The sequence below is a fragment of the Armigeres subalbatus genome, chromosome 3 (assembly GCF_024139115.2).
Source record: "Armigeres subalbatus isolate Guangzhou_Male chromosome 3, GZ_Asu_2, whole genome shotgun sequence".
In the NCBI taxonomy this organism is placed as follows: domain Eukaryota; kingdom Metazoa; phylum Arthropoda; class Insecta; order Diptera; family Culicidae; genus Armigeres; species Armigeres subalbatus.
In genome coordinates this window covers 336,144,020-336,159,479 of record NC_085141.1, presented here as the reverse complement: position 1 = coordinate 336,159,479, position 15,460 = coordinate 336,144,020, and the positions used below count along the sequence as shown (strand labels likewise).

The following is a 15,460-nucleotide window of genomic DNA, read 5'->3' as shown; positions in this document are numbered from 1 at the left end:
TATAAATATAGATTTCTGGCTTGTTAGCATTCCAAACGATCATTTCAAATGTTTTCCATTCTTCGACTTCGCTATTCAAGCCATAATTTTGGTAGCACCCGTCGAAAATAAACCACAGGGTTCGCCTTTGCTGCTCGAGTCGATAGAAGCGCTCCACCGATCATTACCTGAAGTTAGTTCATTTTCGAACACTTTTGGGAAGCGAAATCTCTTTAAAAATGCACTTTACCGACCGTTTCTGGTTGACATTCCTCATTAATTACAATCAATAGGTGTACGGGTAGGCAATGTCGGTCATTTCTGAACCAATTAGCATAGATCGGCGTATATTTGGTGACTGCCCGACTGTCTGGTTCTCGAATCGATGTCATCGGGTACCACCGAAAGAGCAGTCGAGTAGGTACAACAACAGAGCATGCTCGAATGACGATCGGGTTCGCTCGGGATCGTTCGGGTAGTATTCGGAGAAATATGCCCTATCGGAGGATGGGTTTCAATGCAGATCTTCTAAAAAACTTGTTAAAGTTCGAATAAAATTTTATTTTTAATATATTACGATTTTTTCTTTCTATACAGTATATTTAAAATGTCTACCCTGATAGAATTAATTGTAATCTATGAAAAGCAGTTGTATTCTGATGTTATTGACTAACCATTTTCAAAATAATGGCATATCTTTATATGAACGGTTTTTCTAGGTTTTTAAGAATATTGTGGCATTATATCAAATTTTATAAATGAGAAGTGCTGTGTAATGATCATTCACACAATTTCTTGTCAAAAAATCTTTTCAACAGTTGTAAAATTACTAGAATTTCCAAAAAACAGCTGTTAGTATCTGTGCCACTTCAGATGAAATTGTTTCATGCCGGTTCGGGTCGAAAGCGCCGATAGGGCACAGCAGGAAAGTTACCAGGGAGGGGATCCTTCAGTTCTAAATTTACCATTTGGAATATTTCTTGAATACAAGTAACGACGATGTGCGATGTGATTATGTGTTGCAACAATAAAATAAAAATGTTCTCTCTGAATCAAATTGCACATGGCGGCCATAAAACACCATGGAAGAAGCTCTCCGTAGGAAATAGACCCAAAACAGGTAAAATATTGCCGTTTTCGGACCGATTCCGGGCTTAAATTGGCGCTAAAGTGTCACGCTAGCGGAGAACTGTGAAGTTTAGTGAAAAACTAGGCAAATTTCGGTGAAATGTGGCGAAATAGTTTTCCATTTTTCGGAAAGCGAAATTAATCATGATTTTCCTGTACCGATTTTGCCCTTGTGTGTGCTGTGTTGCGCTGCTAATATGACGAGGCCGTGCGGAGCGCTAGCGTTCATATCTTCCGGTGTCGATGAATTTTATGATTTTTTCTAATAAATAGTAAATTTTTCCGAACAAAATGTTTAAATTCTTATGAAATATTGTCAGAAATGAAAAATGTTGATTATTCGAAATTATATTCAATTTATTGTTGAATAAATAATGAATTTAACATATTCAGTGTATTGGATGATAATTTACCCAGAAATTATGTAAAAATTACCATGAGAACAAGGGTAAAATTGATGAAAATTGGTTATTTCGACTTAAGTTCGAATGATGCTCCGCCACCAGGCCCCATCAGTGGTGGAGCACCCTGCCGGTGGTATTGTAGCAGGACGGTGTTGAGCTGAAAACCTTCAGGCAGACACATGAACTGTCGAGTTGGGTCGGGTATCATGGAAACGAAGCGGACAAAGAAGAAAAAGAAGAATACTAGTGTGCAGAAGGAAAAGAAGAGACCGCGCGCGTGTATACTCGTTTAGTGTAACGTTGGGGTATGGTGTCGGGCTTTCGAGTGTGCTATGCGGGGCGCGTGTTGGCCTGCCACTGCCGCCAGAGAGGGTACGTAGAAATACCGAGACCGACATCAGCGACGATGACGAAGGAATATGGTGGTTGTTTTCGGCGTTTGCTCTCTCATTTTCTCAGCAGTTAGTGCCTTGAGTATCTCTTTCTCTATGGTTTCCGAGGTTGAGCATTATTAAGTGATAGCAAATTATTTTAATGAGAGAATATTAATTTAGTCAATAATTAATTCTTGTAAATCTATACCTCTGTGTTAAATTATATTCTAATTCAATTTTACATATTTCCCAAAAAAATTAAATATTACAAATGTCTTACTTATCTAACGTTACTTTGAACATATTTGTTTTCATCATTCAAATGAGTAATGATGTGCCAAACACTGTTACGACGCATTTAATTGTATAAGTGCCCGTGTACAAACTTCGGTCATTCGAAACCATACAAAGTCTGGTCGCTATTGTCGTCATTGGACGCAATCCCCAATGTCTGAATTACTCGGAACGATTAACCCATGAATGAAGGAAAATAATGTGAATCCGGCTCAAAAAATGTTGAAATTCTTCGATCTCGAATGTGTGATGGTGAGAAAGTGAAAATTAGATTATCGATGAAACATCCACACATGGTGGCCATTTAACACCCCCGTTCTTCGTCTAGAAGTGTACCTGCCGTTCCCGTCTATCGAGCCCTCTATGTCCACTGCTGGAGAAACAACGACCGAGATCAAGCTATTTTGTTGGCGTATCGCGTTACGGAGAGGTAGAAATCAGTATATGTGTATATATAAATATGTCTGAGGCAAATGGGGTCGCACTCAGTCTGTTTGGTGCAGTGTCGATTTAAAATACCGAACTGAAATAGGCCACAGTGAATGAGAATATGATGATAGCGCAGTTTAATTGGTTGCACTGGTCGGGTAGAATTTTTCTAAATGGGTTGAATGCATTGTTGGACTTGTAAAATTGGGAAAATCCATGATATCAAACTTCAATTTTTCCAGCAATCGCTTTTGCGAACAAAAAAGTGCTGTATCATTGTGGCTACAATCACTTTAAAATCGCGCATTTATTCATTGATTCTCTGAATAATAATCGTTTGGTGTATGATCGAAATTTAATAATAAATAGTTAAAAAAATTTCATCTGTGCTATAAAATCATAAAAGCGTTTTTACTTGTATAACAATCATTCTATGACTAGGGGTCGTTCAACAATGATGTCACAGCTTTTAGGGGGGGAGGGGGTCTAAGATTTTGTGACACTACATGTACTAGGTATACAAAAAAGCGTGACAGAGGGGGGAGGGGGGGTCTAAAAATTTCAAAAAGTAGTGGACGTCATATTTGAATCGCCCCCTAGAAACTGAATAATATTAACGATTCGATGAATGGTTCATTTCTATTCGGGGATTCGGGATACACTGTTATACTCCATTGCACAGTGTCGTCACGCACGACTTTTGACAGGTACTGGTCCTGTTGTTTACAGATGACTTTATTTTAATTTTGAGATATTTATATCATTCTATGGATTTCCTGATCGATAATTACCTAAACTTATCGATAATTACCAATATTTGAATGCGGAATGTACAGAATGTCTTCAACATCGTGAAATATGCAGGTTTAATTTGGATAAAAAAAATTCCAAGTCCGAAACGTAAACAACAGGACCAGTACCTGTCAAAAAAGTGAGGTTATGTTTGCCGCGCGCAATGACCTATTGGATAGCATTTAAAATTTTAATTTTTGTTTTCTGTTTTTAGCTGGTATTTTTAGATGCTTCAGAAGACATGGATTCTATAGGAAAGTTGACTTTGAATAAAACAAAAAAAAAATTAAAGGAGACATCAAAACCAAATGAAATTTTCATCGTCTATATTTGGAACCAGAAAGGTGAAATTGTGTGTTTTGAATTCACCATTTTGTCAGGCATTCTTGCAACATACCCTGCTCAAAAACTCCCAAGTGCTTGCAAGTCTTCCTCGAGCATTGTCCAAGAATTGTTACGGTTTATTTAATCTTTCTTGTAAGTGACAAATGTTTGAGTGGATTTGTGTATGTTCCATTCCTGAATGTTCTGTGTTTGGGCCTGAAGATAGGCAATTAAAATTATAAATAGAGGAAGTCCCAGACTTTATATTGCTGGTGCAACATGGCACAACATTATTCGAGGTGCCCAAACAGGATCTGAATCCTACACCAAATAGAGCTATTTATACAACTACTTGGCTGTTGTAGACAAAACCCAAAACGCAATAAAATACATTTGCGGGATTTGACTGATGAACAAAAATCTTATAAGGAAACCTCGTCATATCTCGCAATGGGCAACACATTGGACGTTTCTCTCGGGGCACAGAGAGTTCGTCAGTTATTTTAATTTGTTGAATGTGTTGTCAAGTGTTTATTTTTGTATGCTTGTAAAATAATTTTATTGTAATAGAATCTTGAAACCATAAGATCGTTTTAAATATATTTCATCTGGTGCCAGAGCGAATCTTTTTTCACCGCAATTTCTTCTGGATCGCGGAGTACGCTCAATTCTTATAGATGATAGTCTTCTAGCGCAGTATTGAACAATAGGCTTGAAAGTCCATCACGCAGTCTACACTATTGTATGCCGTCTTGAAATCGATAAACAGATGAAACTTGTGGAAATGGATTTACTTACAGCAATATGTCTTTTCACTTCACGGGAAACGTCATTGTCACATGTCTCAAGTGTTTCAAGGTAAACAAATTCTTCAACAAAGGCAAAGGCAACGAACGGAATATTGTTCTACAAATCAAATAGTGTTCTACAAGAAAAAATGGGATCCAGTTGGAGACGACTGTTGCTTTTAGTCCCTAACAAAATGGTGTTGCGAAGAGGTTCAACCGGTTCAACCTAAACTTGATTGAGAAAATTCTCTCCGTTGTAATCCCATCAAATGTGCCGAATGTCATTTTTGAGTGGCGGGAGATGCTCGAGAAAAGAAAAGTAACAGCGACAGGATAAAGCAGATGATATTTCATCGCTCGTAGTTGTTCGGCTAGCCAAGTCGTCAACTCCGGGTTATGGGATATCATCTGTCTTATGGAACGTCTATTGAGGCGGATGCAACTTCGACGTCTATGGAAGATCTTTTTTTTTGAATACGGATTCATAAAATCTAGCAAAAAATTCGCAACACTCCGCAGATGTTCACAAAGATCCGGCGTTGTCATGCACCACGTTCTTCGGAATAGATGATTTGTTTCCTTTTGCTGTGAACGTACTTCCAGAAGAATTTGGGATTACGTTTGCGATTGATTTTCTTTGTCATGTCGTGGGTCTTATTCGGAATTCAAGCTGCGATAAATACTATAACGTTGGAAACGATGTCGCTTATTGGCGTTTTATCGCATTTCAGCTTTCTAAACAACGCGGTACTTCAGGCAGGCGATTTTGGGCGCCGTTGAGCATAAACATTTGCTTGCAACCATTGTTGAACGATGAGACAGAATTCGCTCGCCATTAAGTTAACACCCTGACACACGTCTACACAGTCCCAATCGTCATTTTGAAGGCCGCCGCAGAGTAACTAATAATCAACTTTGCCAAAATCTAGACCCGGCTTATCGTCAGCACCATGCAATTAATCAATCGGGAGTTCACGTCGTATTGGAAAAAATACTTCTAACAGAGAGTGATGCGTATCCACGGGCAACAAAGCAATCAGCAAAGCTAACGTTTGGTTTATAATTTGATATGGGAACAGACAAAGTGTCGTTTATCAAAACGTTCTCATCAGCATTCTGTATCCACTGTAGACGGGGGTGGTTATTATAACTCAAGACAAAATTTTCAAAACGACTTATCGGCTTTTGTAAACAAAGAATAAAACGACGATTTGACGAATCTGGTGAAGGATTCTTGTCTAGGTGAACGATTCCGCTACCTGTTGATGGTGTTGGACTTGTAAGTGGAAATAAAACACTTGCGTGTTGGTCTTGGTAATTACTCAGTGAAGCACTCAAGAAAATGCCTCATCACCGTATTTAAACAGCTCTCCTGGTAGTTGGTCAACCTTAGGGGCTTTGTTGTGATTTAGACGGCCAATCTTGTCCTGGATTTCTTGGAGATCCGGAACTGGAATATGTATGTCTTGTGCACGTGCTCTTAGGTTCGTCGCCATACCCCCCTCGTTTCCTGCCACATCGTCAATCAAGTGCTCATCGTAGTGCTGTCGTCACCTTCGGATCAGCTCACGCTCGTTTGTATGAAGATGTTATTTTTTTTCCTTACACATGCTAGGCTGTGGCACTTGGCCCTTGCGTGAACGGTTCAACTTCTTAGGGGGTCTGTTTCATTTGGAGAATTAAACTAAAATTAAACTTAAAAGTGACATTCTAATAACTATCGAATAACCCTGCTCGCAGAGCAAGATTACTTTTGACAGATATCGAATCATTTAGCATCGATGTATTATTGGAATTGCTGAGTAAATAGCACCAACCATTCTTATGACCGGGTGTTTTTCTAATTTTCGAACTGACACTTTTAAGTTTAATTCCCCAAATGAGACAGACCCTTAATATCGAACTCCCGTGTTTTATTAACGCGGTACAGTTTTTTCTTCGGAAAATCGAGTGGTGTTCCGCACCCTTTTGTATCATGCCTCGTTCGTTCTCTCGTCCAATCTTGACCATGCTGCATTCTTCTCCACCACTAACTACTCATATTCGCCGTCATTCCAGTCGCTTCTCTGATCCGGGGGCAGCATGCCAACAGCAGTTGCGGTATGTACTACCAATGGCGGTTAAAATATAATTCCTGGTTATAATCCCCGTAATATTTAGATAAGAAATCTCTCCTTCATTTCTGGGATCTGGAATCTATCAACCAACTGGAACAACCACACCCAGACTCAGACAATTTCTTCGTAAGTTCCTTTGGAGGTTTCTTCGGTAGTTCCTGCGGAAGGTTATACGGAAGTTCTTTCGGGATTTCCTCCGGAAGTTTCTTCGGCAATTCCTCCGGAAATTCCTATGAAAACTCCTTACTTCCTTCGAATATTGCCTAGTATGATTAATGGTCGATAACGGGACTGACCACGTCCTTACGGTCTATCGAGGATGGGAAGGAAATGATGATGCAATCACACGTCCACTGCAAGCCGAGAACACCATTGCACTTGCCATGAGTTCATGCGGAATTTTATTGGAATTCGGGGGTTAGCTTCTGTGACAGAGGTTCGTCTTGGTTAACTGATTGCCAATGTGATAAAAATTAAAAGGTAGTATCTTCAAATTGAATGCCGAAACAAGCTTTTTCGATTATTTCGAAATCTAACAGTTATCTGAAAGCTCATTTCCAATTCCAGCAATCGCTAGAATATGAGAAATATGTGGAAAGATACAAAGTAGGAAGAATGAAACGGGCCACACGCGAGCTCGTGGCCAGCAGTCGCAAAAGCGTTGCTCTGCTTCACTTCCGCCACATTCTAATTGAATTGTCAATGCGTGAAACGGGAACGGCGCTCAGACAGAATACAAAATCTAATTCAATTGAATAGTCGCAATACTTGATCGAGCGCAGTTACCGATGAAGGATGTGTGTGGATGCAAGACTATACTAAATACTCATCCCCTCGGTTTGCATTGTACAAAACATAGAGAACGGAAAGAGTTAGTTCGGAGAATTAATTGAGAGATTTCGGCTGTGTACCTGATGTTGGTAATTTGGGCTCATAATTTCACCAGTACCCATTAAACTGCGTGGAGGATGACGGAGGTGCTTCGTAGCTTAGCACCTGTCTAGCATACTGGGTCGTGGGTTCGAACCCCATCGAAGGAAGTGGTTAAGCTACAATAGATTTTTCGAATTAATAATATAAATATAATATAAATATAAAATAAAATATAAATCTAAAATAAAATATAAATCTAAAATATAAATCTAAATATAATATAAATCTTTCACGTGTTATGCAATTTCACAAATCGAGTTTTTAAACAGTAATTAATTTCCAACCCGATTGTTCAATAACCGTAAAGTAGGCAATTACCATTGATTGAATTAAAAACAATTCAGATGCGGAAAAATGCGACTTCTTCACATCAACTCACAACACACTCAAGGATTTGTCTTATGCTACGTTTTGACAGGGCAAGTGAATTGAACAACTCAGTTGAATTCAATTGACTTGCCAAAAGTTGAACATGTTCAACTTTCTTTTCGTTCAAGTGAATTGAATTAAGAAGTTTACACGTTCCATTCGCGTCCGATTCAAGCGACTTGCTCAATTCACTTGCCTTGTCTAAACGTAGCATTATGCTACGTTTTGACAGGGCAAGTGAATTGAACAACTCAGTTGAATTCAATTGACTTGCCAAAAGTTGAACATGTTCAACTTTCTTTTCGTTCAAGTGAATTGAATTAAGGTGTTTACACGTTCAGTTCGCGTTCGATTCAAGCGACTTGCTCAATTCACTTGCATTGTCTAAACGTAGCATTAGGGTAAACAGTTGATCCGTCGTTGATCGGCCCTCACCAAAACCTGTCTGGTATTCGCCGACGAAGGACTTTTCAAGCATTCTCGATCTGCTGAGCAAAATGCGAGATATAACTTTGTATGTCGATTTAAAAACGTGGGTTATTTCCTCGATAATTGGCGCACTCCATTCCCATTCTGTGCGCTTTTTTAAAGATGGGAGAAAATGAGGTCGTCGAACCAGCTGGCAAGCAATAACTCTTCTTTACAATTTTTGGCATATCATAGTGCAGACTTTCATAAAGCTGCCCACTGCCATGGTCGAGAAGTTTAGCCGGGAGCTGGGCCTTTCCCGTAGATTTATTGTTTTTCTACTCTTTAATGGCTTTTATAACCTTATCTAGTGTTGTAGGCGGCTCCACAGCTTGTCCATCATCGTTGCGCATGACGGGAGATGGCGCTGTTGCCTCCACACGTCATTGACAGTTTCATAAAACCTCCGCATACCGTTCTACTCCATTCTTTCCTGCGCATCAGTGATCGCAAAATCTTGCCTTGTTCTTCTTCATACTGTTTTTTTCTTCCTGCAGTGGATTCATTTTTGGTTACTCTGGTTCCCGGTACCGATCTCAATTCAGAGGGGTACCCGACACTAACAAAAAAGGCACAAACTGTCGTGATTTCTGGTCCTTGATTCACCAATTGCTTCTTAGTGGTTTCCAATCTCTTTTTCTTCTATCTCCATTTTTCGTGGTATTTGAGAGGCTTCAGTAAGCTACCTTACCGGGGTCGCGTTACCTACATCGGCTGCCACCTTAGGTATAGCTGACGCGATACAGCATTTCGTTGATCAGCCGCTGAGTACCAGGCAGACGCTGTTTGAGCCGCACCTCCTGGTGAACAGACGCTCAAGGCGTACCTTCTCACTCTAGCAGATGTCAGAAGGACAACAGTGCCCAGGCTGCACTACCAGCTAAGTACACAACCCTTAGCTGGCGGTCTTTTGTCATCGAACGACCCGTGGAAGCGTGAGATAGGAACTTGTGGGGACCAGAGCTCTGTTGGGTGCTTCTTCCTTGATGTCAATCCACCATTTTGCAGCCGTTGGTATCCAATCCAAACGACGAGTCCATCATATAGACCAGTGTATGATGACGTAGGTTGACAGCTCACAGAGCTTGTTTACAGGGACTTAGTCTCTAGAGCAGCTTCCGGAAAAACTGTTTTGCGATAAATCTTGCTGAAAGAGGTATCTAGGTATAATACATTTTTAATGTATTGTACAAAATGTATATGTAACAAATGGATTGGCTTCAAAATGGTATTGGATATATTATCTTATTATCTACACTAATAAAAATCCACACATTTTTATTGGCAAAGATCTAAAGAAATTTACAAATAAATTTTATGTGTGCATTAATAACCACCCGCTATGGGAAAATCCACATAAAGATTATTAGTTAATAAGAGTTATGTGTGTTTCCACATTTACGCTATGCGAATTCACATAGCCGTTATGTGGGAAATGCTATAGTCAAAATTTATGTGTGCCACACATAATGGATATGATTGGATTTTTGTCAGTGTACTCTATCCAAACCTTACAAACAATTGATTCCTACATATCCATATAAATATAAATAATCAGGATTTGAGAAAACAATTATTACCTACTTTCCAACATTAAATTACTGACAGTTGATGAATGTTTCTTACAAAACAAACAATTTGAGTGAGCTTTTGCTTACACGGTTGTTTGCGAAAACCCATTGATGGGTGAAAAAACACCCATTTTTAAATAGCATTCCTATCTGTCATAAAATGGGGGAATTTTTGAATCACGCAATGGGTAAAAAAATACCCATTGGAGGGAACCTCATGTAGTGAAAAATCAAGGGAAAATGTTTATTTTTATACCCATTAATGGGTGAAAAAGTAGTTGAAATAAAATTGAAAAATCATTCAGACAGGAACCCTTAACACTCTTTGAAATTAAACGTAAGTATTCGACTTATTAATATATATTGCATATGAATATTATTGAATCTTTATTTGTTTTATACCAGGGCATCAGCTGAGTGGAGGTTTACGGTTTCTCTTTTGTTTCTTTCTTTTAAAAACCGATATGATGAATTTAACGATGAAGAAAAAAGGTAAGTCATCGTCATCGTTGTTCTTTTCTCTAACGCTGTTGATTACTGTATTCAACATTGTTTGTGTATTCAATTTCTACAGAAATAAAGGAAAAAACATAATGCGAAAGGCCGGATCGAGGGCAGGATCATATCGATGACCTAATCGGGCAGCACCAACATCATCCGGTTTCGGAGCAATACAATCTAGTGCTAGCGGGCAAGCAGCTAAATTAACAATATTATCAATTATTATGTTGCGTAGACAAATATTAAGGAAATAAAATACATGTGTTAAGGATATAATTTTTACTTTAAATTAATTTAACTACAACAAAAACCGCTCCATCTCCATGTTTAAAAATGGTTATTTATTTACTAATTTTATCGTAAATCTGCTCCTGCGCGATGGGTAAAATAATACCCATTGTTTGACAGAAACACCTTTTACCCATTATTGAGTAAACTGGATTTACCCATTAAATGGGGAGAGGCACTTCTAGCGAAAATGGTTTTTTTTTCACCCATTAATGGGTTTTCGCAAACAACCGTGTATAATCCAGTGACATGTTATTCACGTAAATCATGTAGTTGTAATTGTAATTGTTATTGTTTATTTCTTTTTAAACGATAACCCAGTTAGTATATAGTTTATTAAGTGTAATGGTTTTCAGGAAAATTTTCACCAACTACTAAGGCTGTGAACCATTTCACCGATTCGTTTAACTTTTAGGTAAAATTTGACAGTCCGATGGTTATTTCTCTGTGGTTAAAAATAACCCTGCTCCTGAGCATGGTTAGATTTGACAGTTCGATAGTTAAACTTTGTTCGCGAGAAAATTGGCGCCAAATCCGTTTTGTTCCAAATAACTATCAATCTGTCAAAACTCAAATGGGTCGGCTTCGGGGTAAAATTTTAACCACGGTAGGAAAATAACCATCGAACTATCAAATTTTAACTAAAAGTTAAACGAATCAGTGGAATGGTTTACAGCCTAAATAACGGTTAAAGCGCAGAAAATTTCATTCAAATAAACAAACGAATCAAAAAACATTAATGTTCATGAAATTTATTTATTTTGACCATTTTTATTTACTTTGTCACTCAGTATGCAGTGTGTGTGATTTTCATCGATGACGTCTCGTTTGGATGTCGGATTTTGACAGTTCTTTGTTATTTTATTCTCATCTCAATATTAGTGTTTCATTAGGGCGAAAATCGCAAATATAAGCATTGATTTTTTCCGTAAATTTCTCAAAAATTCGGACCGTTTTCAGTAAACTGCCGTCTTCTTCCGTGAAAAGGAAGATTTTTACGTTTTTTATCGAATGGAATGAGAAAATGATTGTTGATTTGCTTGAAATATCTCGAAAATAGTTAAAGTAATCAGTGTTTATGGTTGCGACTTTCGCCCTTATAACATATCTACGCCGAACTTTATGGTTTCTCAACGACTTGAACAGCCCTCCGCTAGTGTTTTCATTTTTCTGCTGTGCATATTCCGCTGAATTATTCGAAATTTCCCCGTTATTTTCCATATTCTACGTAAGATTCTAATCGAATATTCTACCCCAGATATCAAGTCATCGGAGCATCGTAAGAATTCGAGGAAAAAATCACGCCAAGCGTGCGGGAGCTTCTGCAGGGAGTTGCCTCGAAAGAGCGCTGCCGTGTTCATTGGCATTCCGCTCCGGAACCGGAACAAACCCACCATTACAGTGTTACAGTTTCCAGTTTGCTGATTATTATAAGTATCAAGCGGGTGAAATCTCCACCGCATCGAAATGACCACCACTCGGGAGGACGTACTCCTGCAGATGGGCGAAGTTCGTTACAAGAAGGGCGACGGTACGCTCTACGTGATGAACGAACGCATCGCCTGGATGGCGGAGCACCGTGACACGGTGGCCGTGTCCCATCGATTCCAGGATATCAAAAGTAAGTATTGGGTCAATGTACCCTTTATTCAATTTAATCATATTGCCTTTATATTCACAACTCACTCTATTCGCAGTGCAAAAAATCTCCCCGGAGGGAAAACCGAAAATTCAACTGCAAGTGGTTCTGCACGACGGAAACAGTTCGACGTTCCACTTCGTGAATCGGATGGGTCCCTCTACGCAGATGGCCGATCGAGACAAGGTGAAGGAACTGCTGCAGCAGCTGTTGCCCAACTTCAAGCGTAAGATCGACAAAGAGCTGGAGGAAAAGAACCGGCTCCTGACGGAGAATCCGCAACTGCTTCAGCTCTACAAGGATCTGGTCATTACGCAGGTGATGCCCAGTGAGGAGTTCTGGGCGTCTCATGCGAAGCAGTACTTGACCAAGGAACAGAGTGGCAAACAGGATATCGGGGTTTCGGGAGCATTCCTGGCGGATATTAAACCACAGACGGACGGCTGCAACGGGCTGAGATATAATCTCACCTCGGACATAATTGAATGCATCTTTAAAACGTACCCGGCTGTCAAACGGAAACACACCGAGTACGTGCCGGCAAAGTTAACGGAATCGGAGTTTTGGACTAAATTTTTCCAATCGCATTACTTCCACCGGGATCGTATCGCAGCCGGTACCAAAGACATCTTCACCGAGTGCGGCAAGATTGACGATCAGCAGTTGAAGCTGGCGGTACAGGAGAATCTCGGCGATCCTCTGTTGGACATTCGGTCTTTCGAGGACAACACCCTGGAGGAGGGTTTTTGCAGTAGTGCCGCCTCCAGCAGCAAGCAGACTGTGAATAGTGGCAACATTGTCCACCAGAGCATGATCAAACGGTTCAATCAGCATTCTTTCATGGTGTTGAAAACGTGTACTGACGTGAAGACGCTCAACCGAGGTATCGGATCGATCCTGAACGCTACCCCCGGAGTGAATCCACCGGTCAATGGGGAAATCAATGGCCTTAAAGAAAAATCCAAAGGAGCCTTGAATAACAATAACAATTTGGTCAATGGATTCAGCAAGAAGGATAAAAGAGCACACGAGAACAATCACATTACCAACGGTGACACCAACGGGACCTATCATGGCCCAGAAGAACCTTTTGTAGAACCAACAATTAAACGTGCCCGCATTTTGGAGAAAATTCACTACGACGATTTAGAGGACGACATCGATCCCAGCAAACAACCCAAACAATTGAGCCTTACAAAAATCGAACGCTATCTACACGGACCGGTTCCGTCGACGGCAGCGGTCGCCGCGTCTAGCAGTAGTGGTGGTTTTCATGATACTCAATCGGAACACGGTCTGCACGATCTGGATTCGGTCAATGCGTACATTCTGCAGTCGACCGGATCGTGGAACAACCGGACGCCGCACAAGGTGCTCGTTAGCGCCAAATCAGCTGTGAATGCCCTTGGGGAACTCAGCCCCGGCGGGGCACTGATGAGGGGCTTCCAGGAGCAGAGCTTAGCTCGTAAGTATTGGTTTGATTTATTCGTTTCTCAACTCTGTAATAGTCCCCTTGCTATCAAGTGTTCAATCGTGATGAAATAGCCAAATCACGGTTGGTCAAGGGCAAGGCACAGAAAAGTTCAACTTCCACGCGGGCTGACCTCCTTTCTGGTCACGATTCGTACTCACAAGACAAATCACTATGAAGACATTTCCAATTAATCTGAATTACGCTTAACAATTTATATTGTTCAACCTAATCATATCCAAATATTACAGAACTAGTGCCTCCCGACATCGAGAAGGAGATCCGCAACCTCTACTTGGCACTGCTGGAACTGTTGAAGCACTTTTGGAAGTGCTTTCCGCCAACGACGCCGCAGCTGGAGGCGCAAGCCGTTCGAATGCACGAAACGCTGCAGCGTTTTTCGATGGCCAAACTAAAGCCGTTTGAGGTGAGTGTTTGTACTTCTTGGGAGATGTTATAGAAACTAAAACATCTCGCCTTCCACAGGACCGTGCCATGAGGGAACTGTTGCCATTGGGCGCGTCACTGACGCAGCATTTAAATCAGCTCCTACAGTCGGCGAATCGGAAGTTTGCCACGTGGCAGGACCGGCAGCGCCGTTCGTACAGGTAGCACCGTTACTCGTCGGCCTGTCCGTCCCCGGGATCGTCGTCGGCATCCTCATCTCCGGCACACCATCAGACATCGTCATCGTTGTCGAATCATTACTACTCCTACCATAATAGCAATGCCCATCAGTTTCTCCACGGCTCGACGAGGCGCCAACATAATCACTACCAATAGCGGGGGGAAATGGACCATTGACAGATCCTTCATGTTCGAGTTGAGATTTGCTTCCAACAACCACCAGTATATCCGCTCTGACGTGTCATTATGATTCCATTGCTGGCGGCCGGAGTGCGCGGGAACGAGATAGAGCTCTGATTTTAGATTTAGAATTTCCCAGGTATTCAGCGAACGCTACTCAATTCTGTTAAACAGTGGAAAACAAAAGGGAACCAACATTGGGCGATTGAACAGAACATTCTCGGAAAAGTTGTACTGAAAGTTGATGATCAAATCATTAATCAAACAGTGTGAAAAAAATGTTAGGAATGGAAATGTAGATTAGAAGAAGAAGCAAAAGCAGATGAAGAACAGTGAACAGTTAATAAGTGATATTCGAAAGATGAGAAAACAATTGCTGTAGGGAAAAATTGATCAATTCTGGAAGGATTGAATCTTTGGTACTGGTGTTTTGTTTTCCATAAATAAATCTCTAAGTTCGTTTTTAGTTTATCTGTCGTCATGCACATTGTTTCCTACTACGTATTTGCTCTTATAGTGAGAAGCTATCAAATGAAAATTGATTACATCGTATATATATAAATGAAAGCAGTACTTCTTTCCACCGAACGCCTTTAGCCCCAAACGATATTAAATTTAGTCTGCAGCAGTGAATCAAATCCAATGTACGTTTGGAGTTTTGTAAAGCAATAATTACACAAAGTGTTTTAATATTAACGTTCCGTTGCGGAAAATGTCATTATACTGCGACATTCTTCGTGCGTGAGACTGTTGATCTGGTAGGAAACATGACTAGTTGACTTCC

General features: G+C 40.3%; 1 protein-coding gene across 2 annotated transcripts; it reads left to right on the top strand.

The window, feature by feature from the left end:
• The first annotated feature begins 940 nt into the window (after positions 1–940).
• Positions 941–15,243, top strand: LOC134225745 (general transcription factor IIH subunit 1). 2 transcript variants are annotated; one of them, XM_062706086.1, is made up of 5 exons: positions 941–1,099; positions 12,018–12,380; positions 12,457–13,863; positions 14,121–14,296; positions 14,356–15,243. In XM_062706086.1, exons 2-5 carry the CDS (start codon positions 12,227–12,229, stop codon positions 14,479–14,481), a joined length of 1,863 nt encoding a protein of 620 aa, XP_062562070.1. In that variant the 5' UTR covers positions 941–1,099; positions 12,018–12,226; the 3' UTR covers positions 14,482–15,243. The 2 variants fall into 2 exon arrangements, with proteins under 2 accessions (XP_062562070.1, XP_062562071.1); XM_062706087.1 differs by lacking the exon at positions 941–1,099 and adding an exon at positions 1,736–1,883.
• Positions 15,244–15,460: the final 217 nt, after the last annotated feature.

Coding starts and splice junctions, on each gene's coding strand:
- LOC134225745 (XM_062706086.1), top strand. CDS start 12,227: ATGACCACCACTCGGGAGGACGTACTCCTGCAGATGGGCGAAGTTCGT. Junction 13,864..14,120: donor CCAGGAGCAGAGCTTAGCTC/GTAAGTATTGGT, acceptor CAAATATTACAG/AACTAGTGCCTCCCGACATC. Junction 14,297..14,355: donor CCAAACTAAAGCCGTTTGAG/GTGAGTGTTTGT, acceptor CGCCTTCCACAG/GACCGTGCCATGAGGGAACT.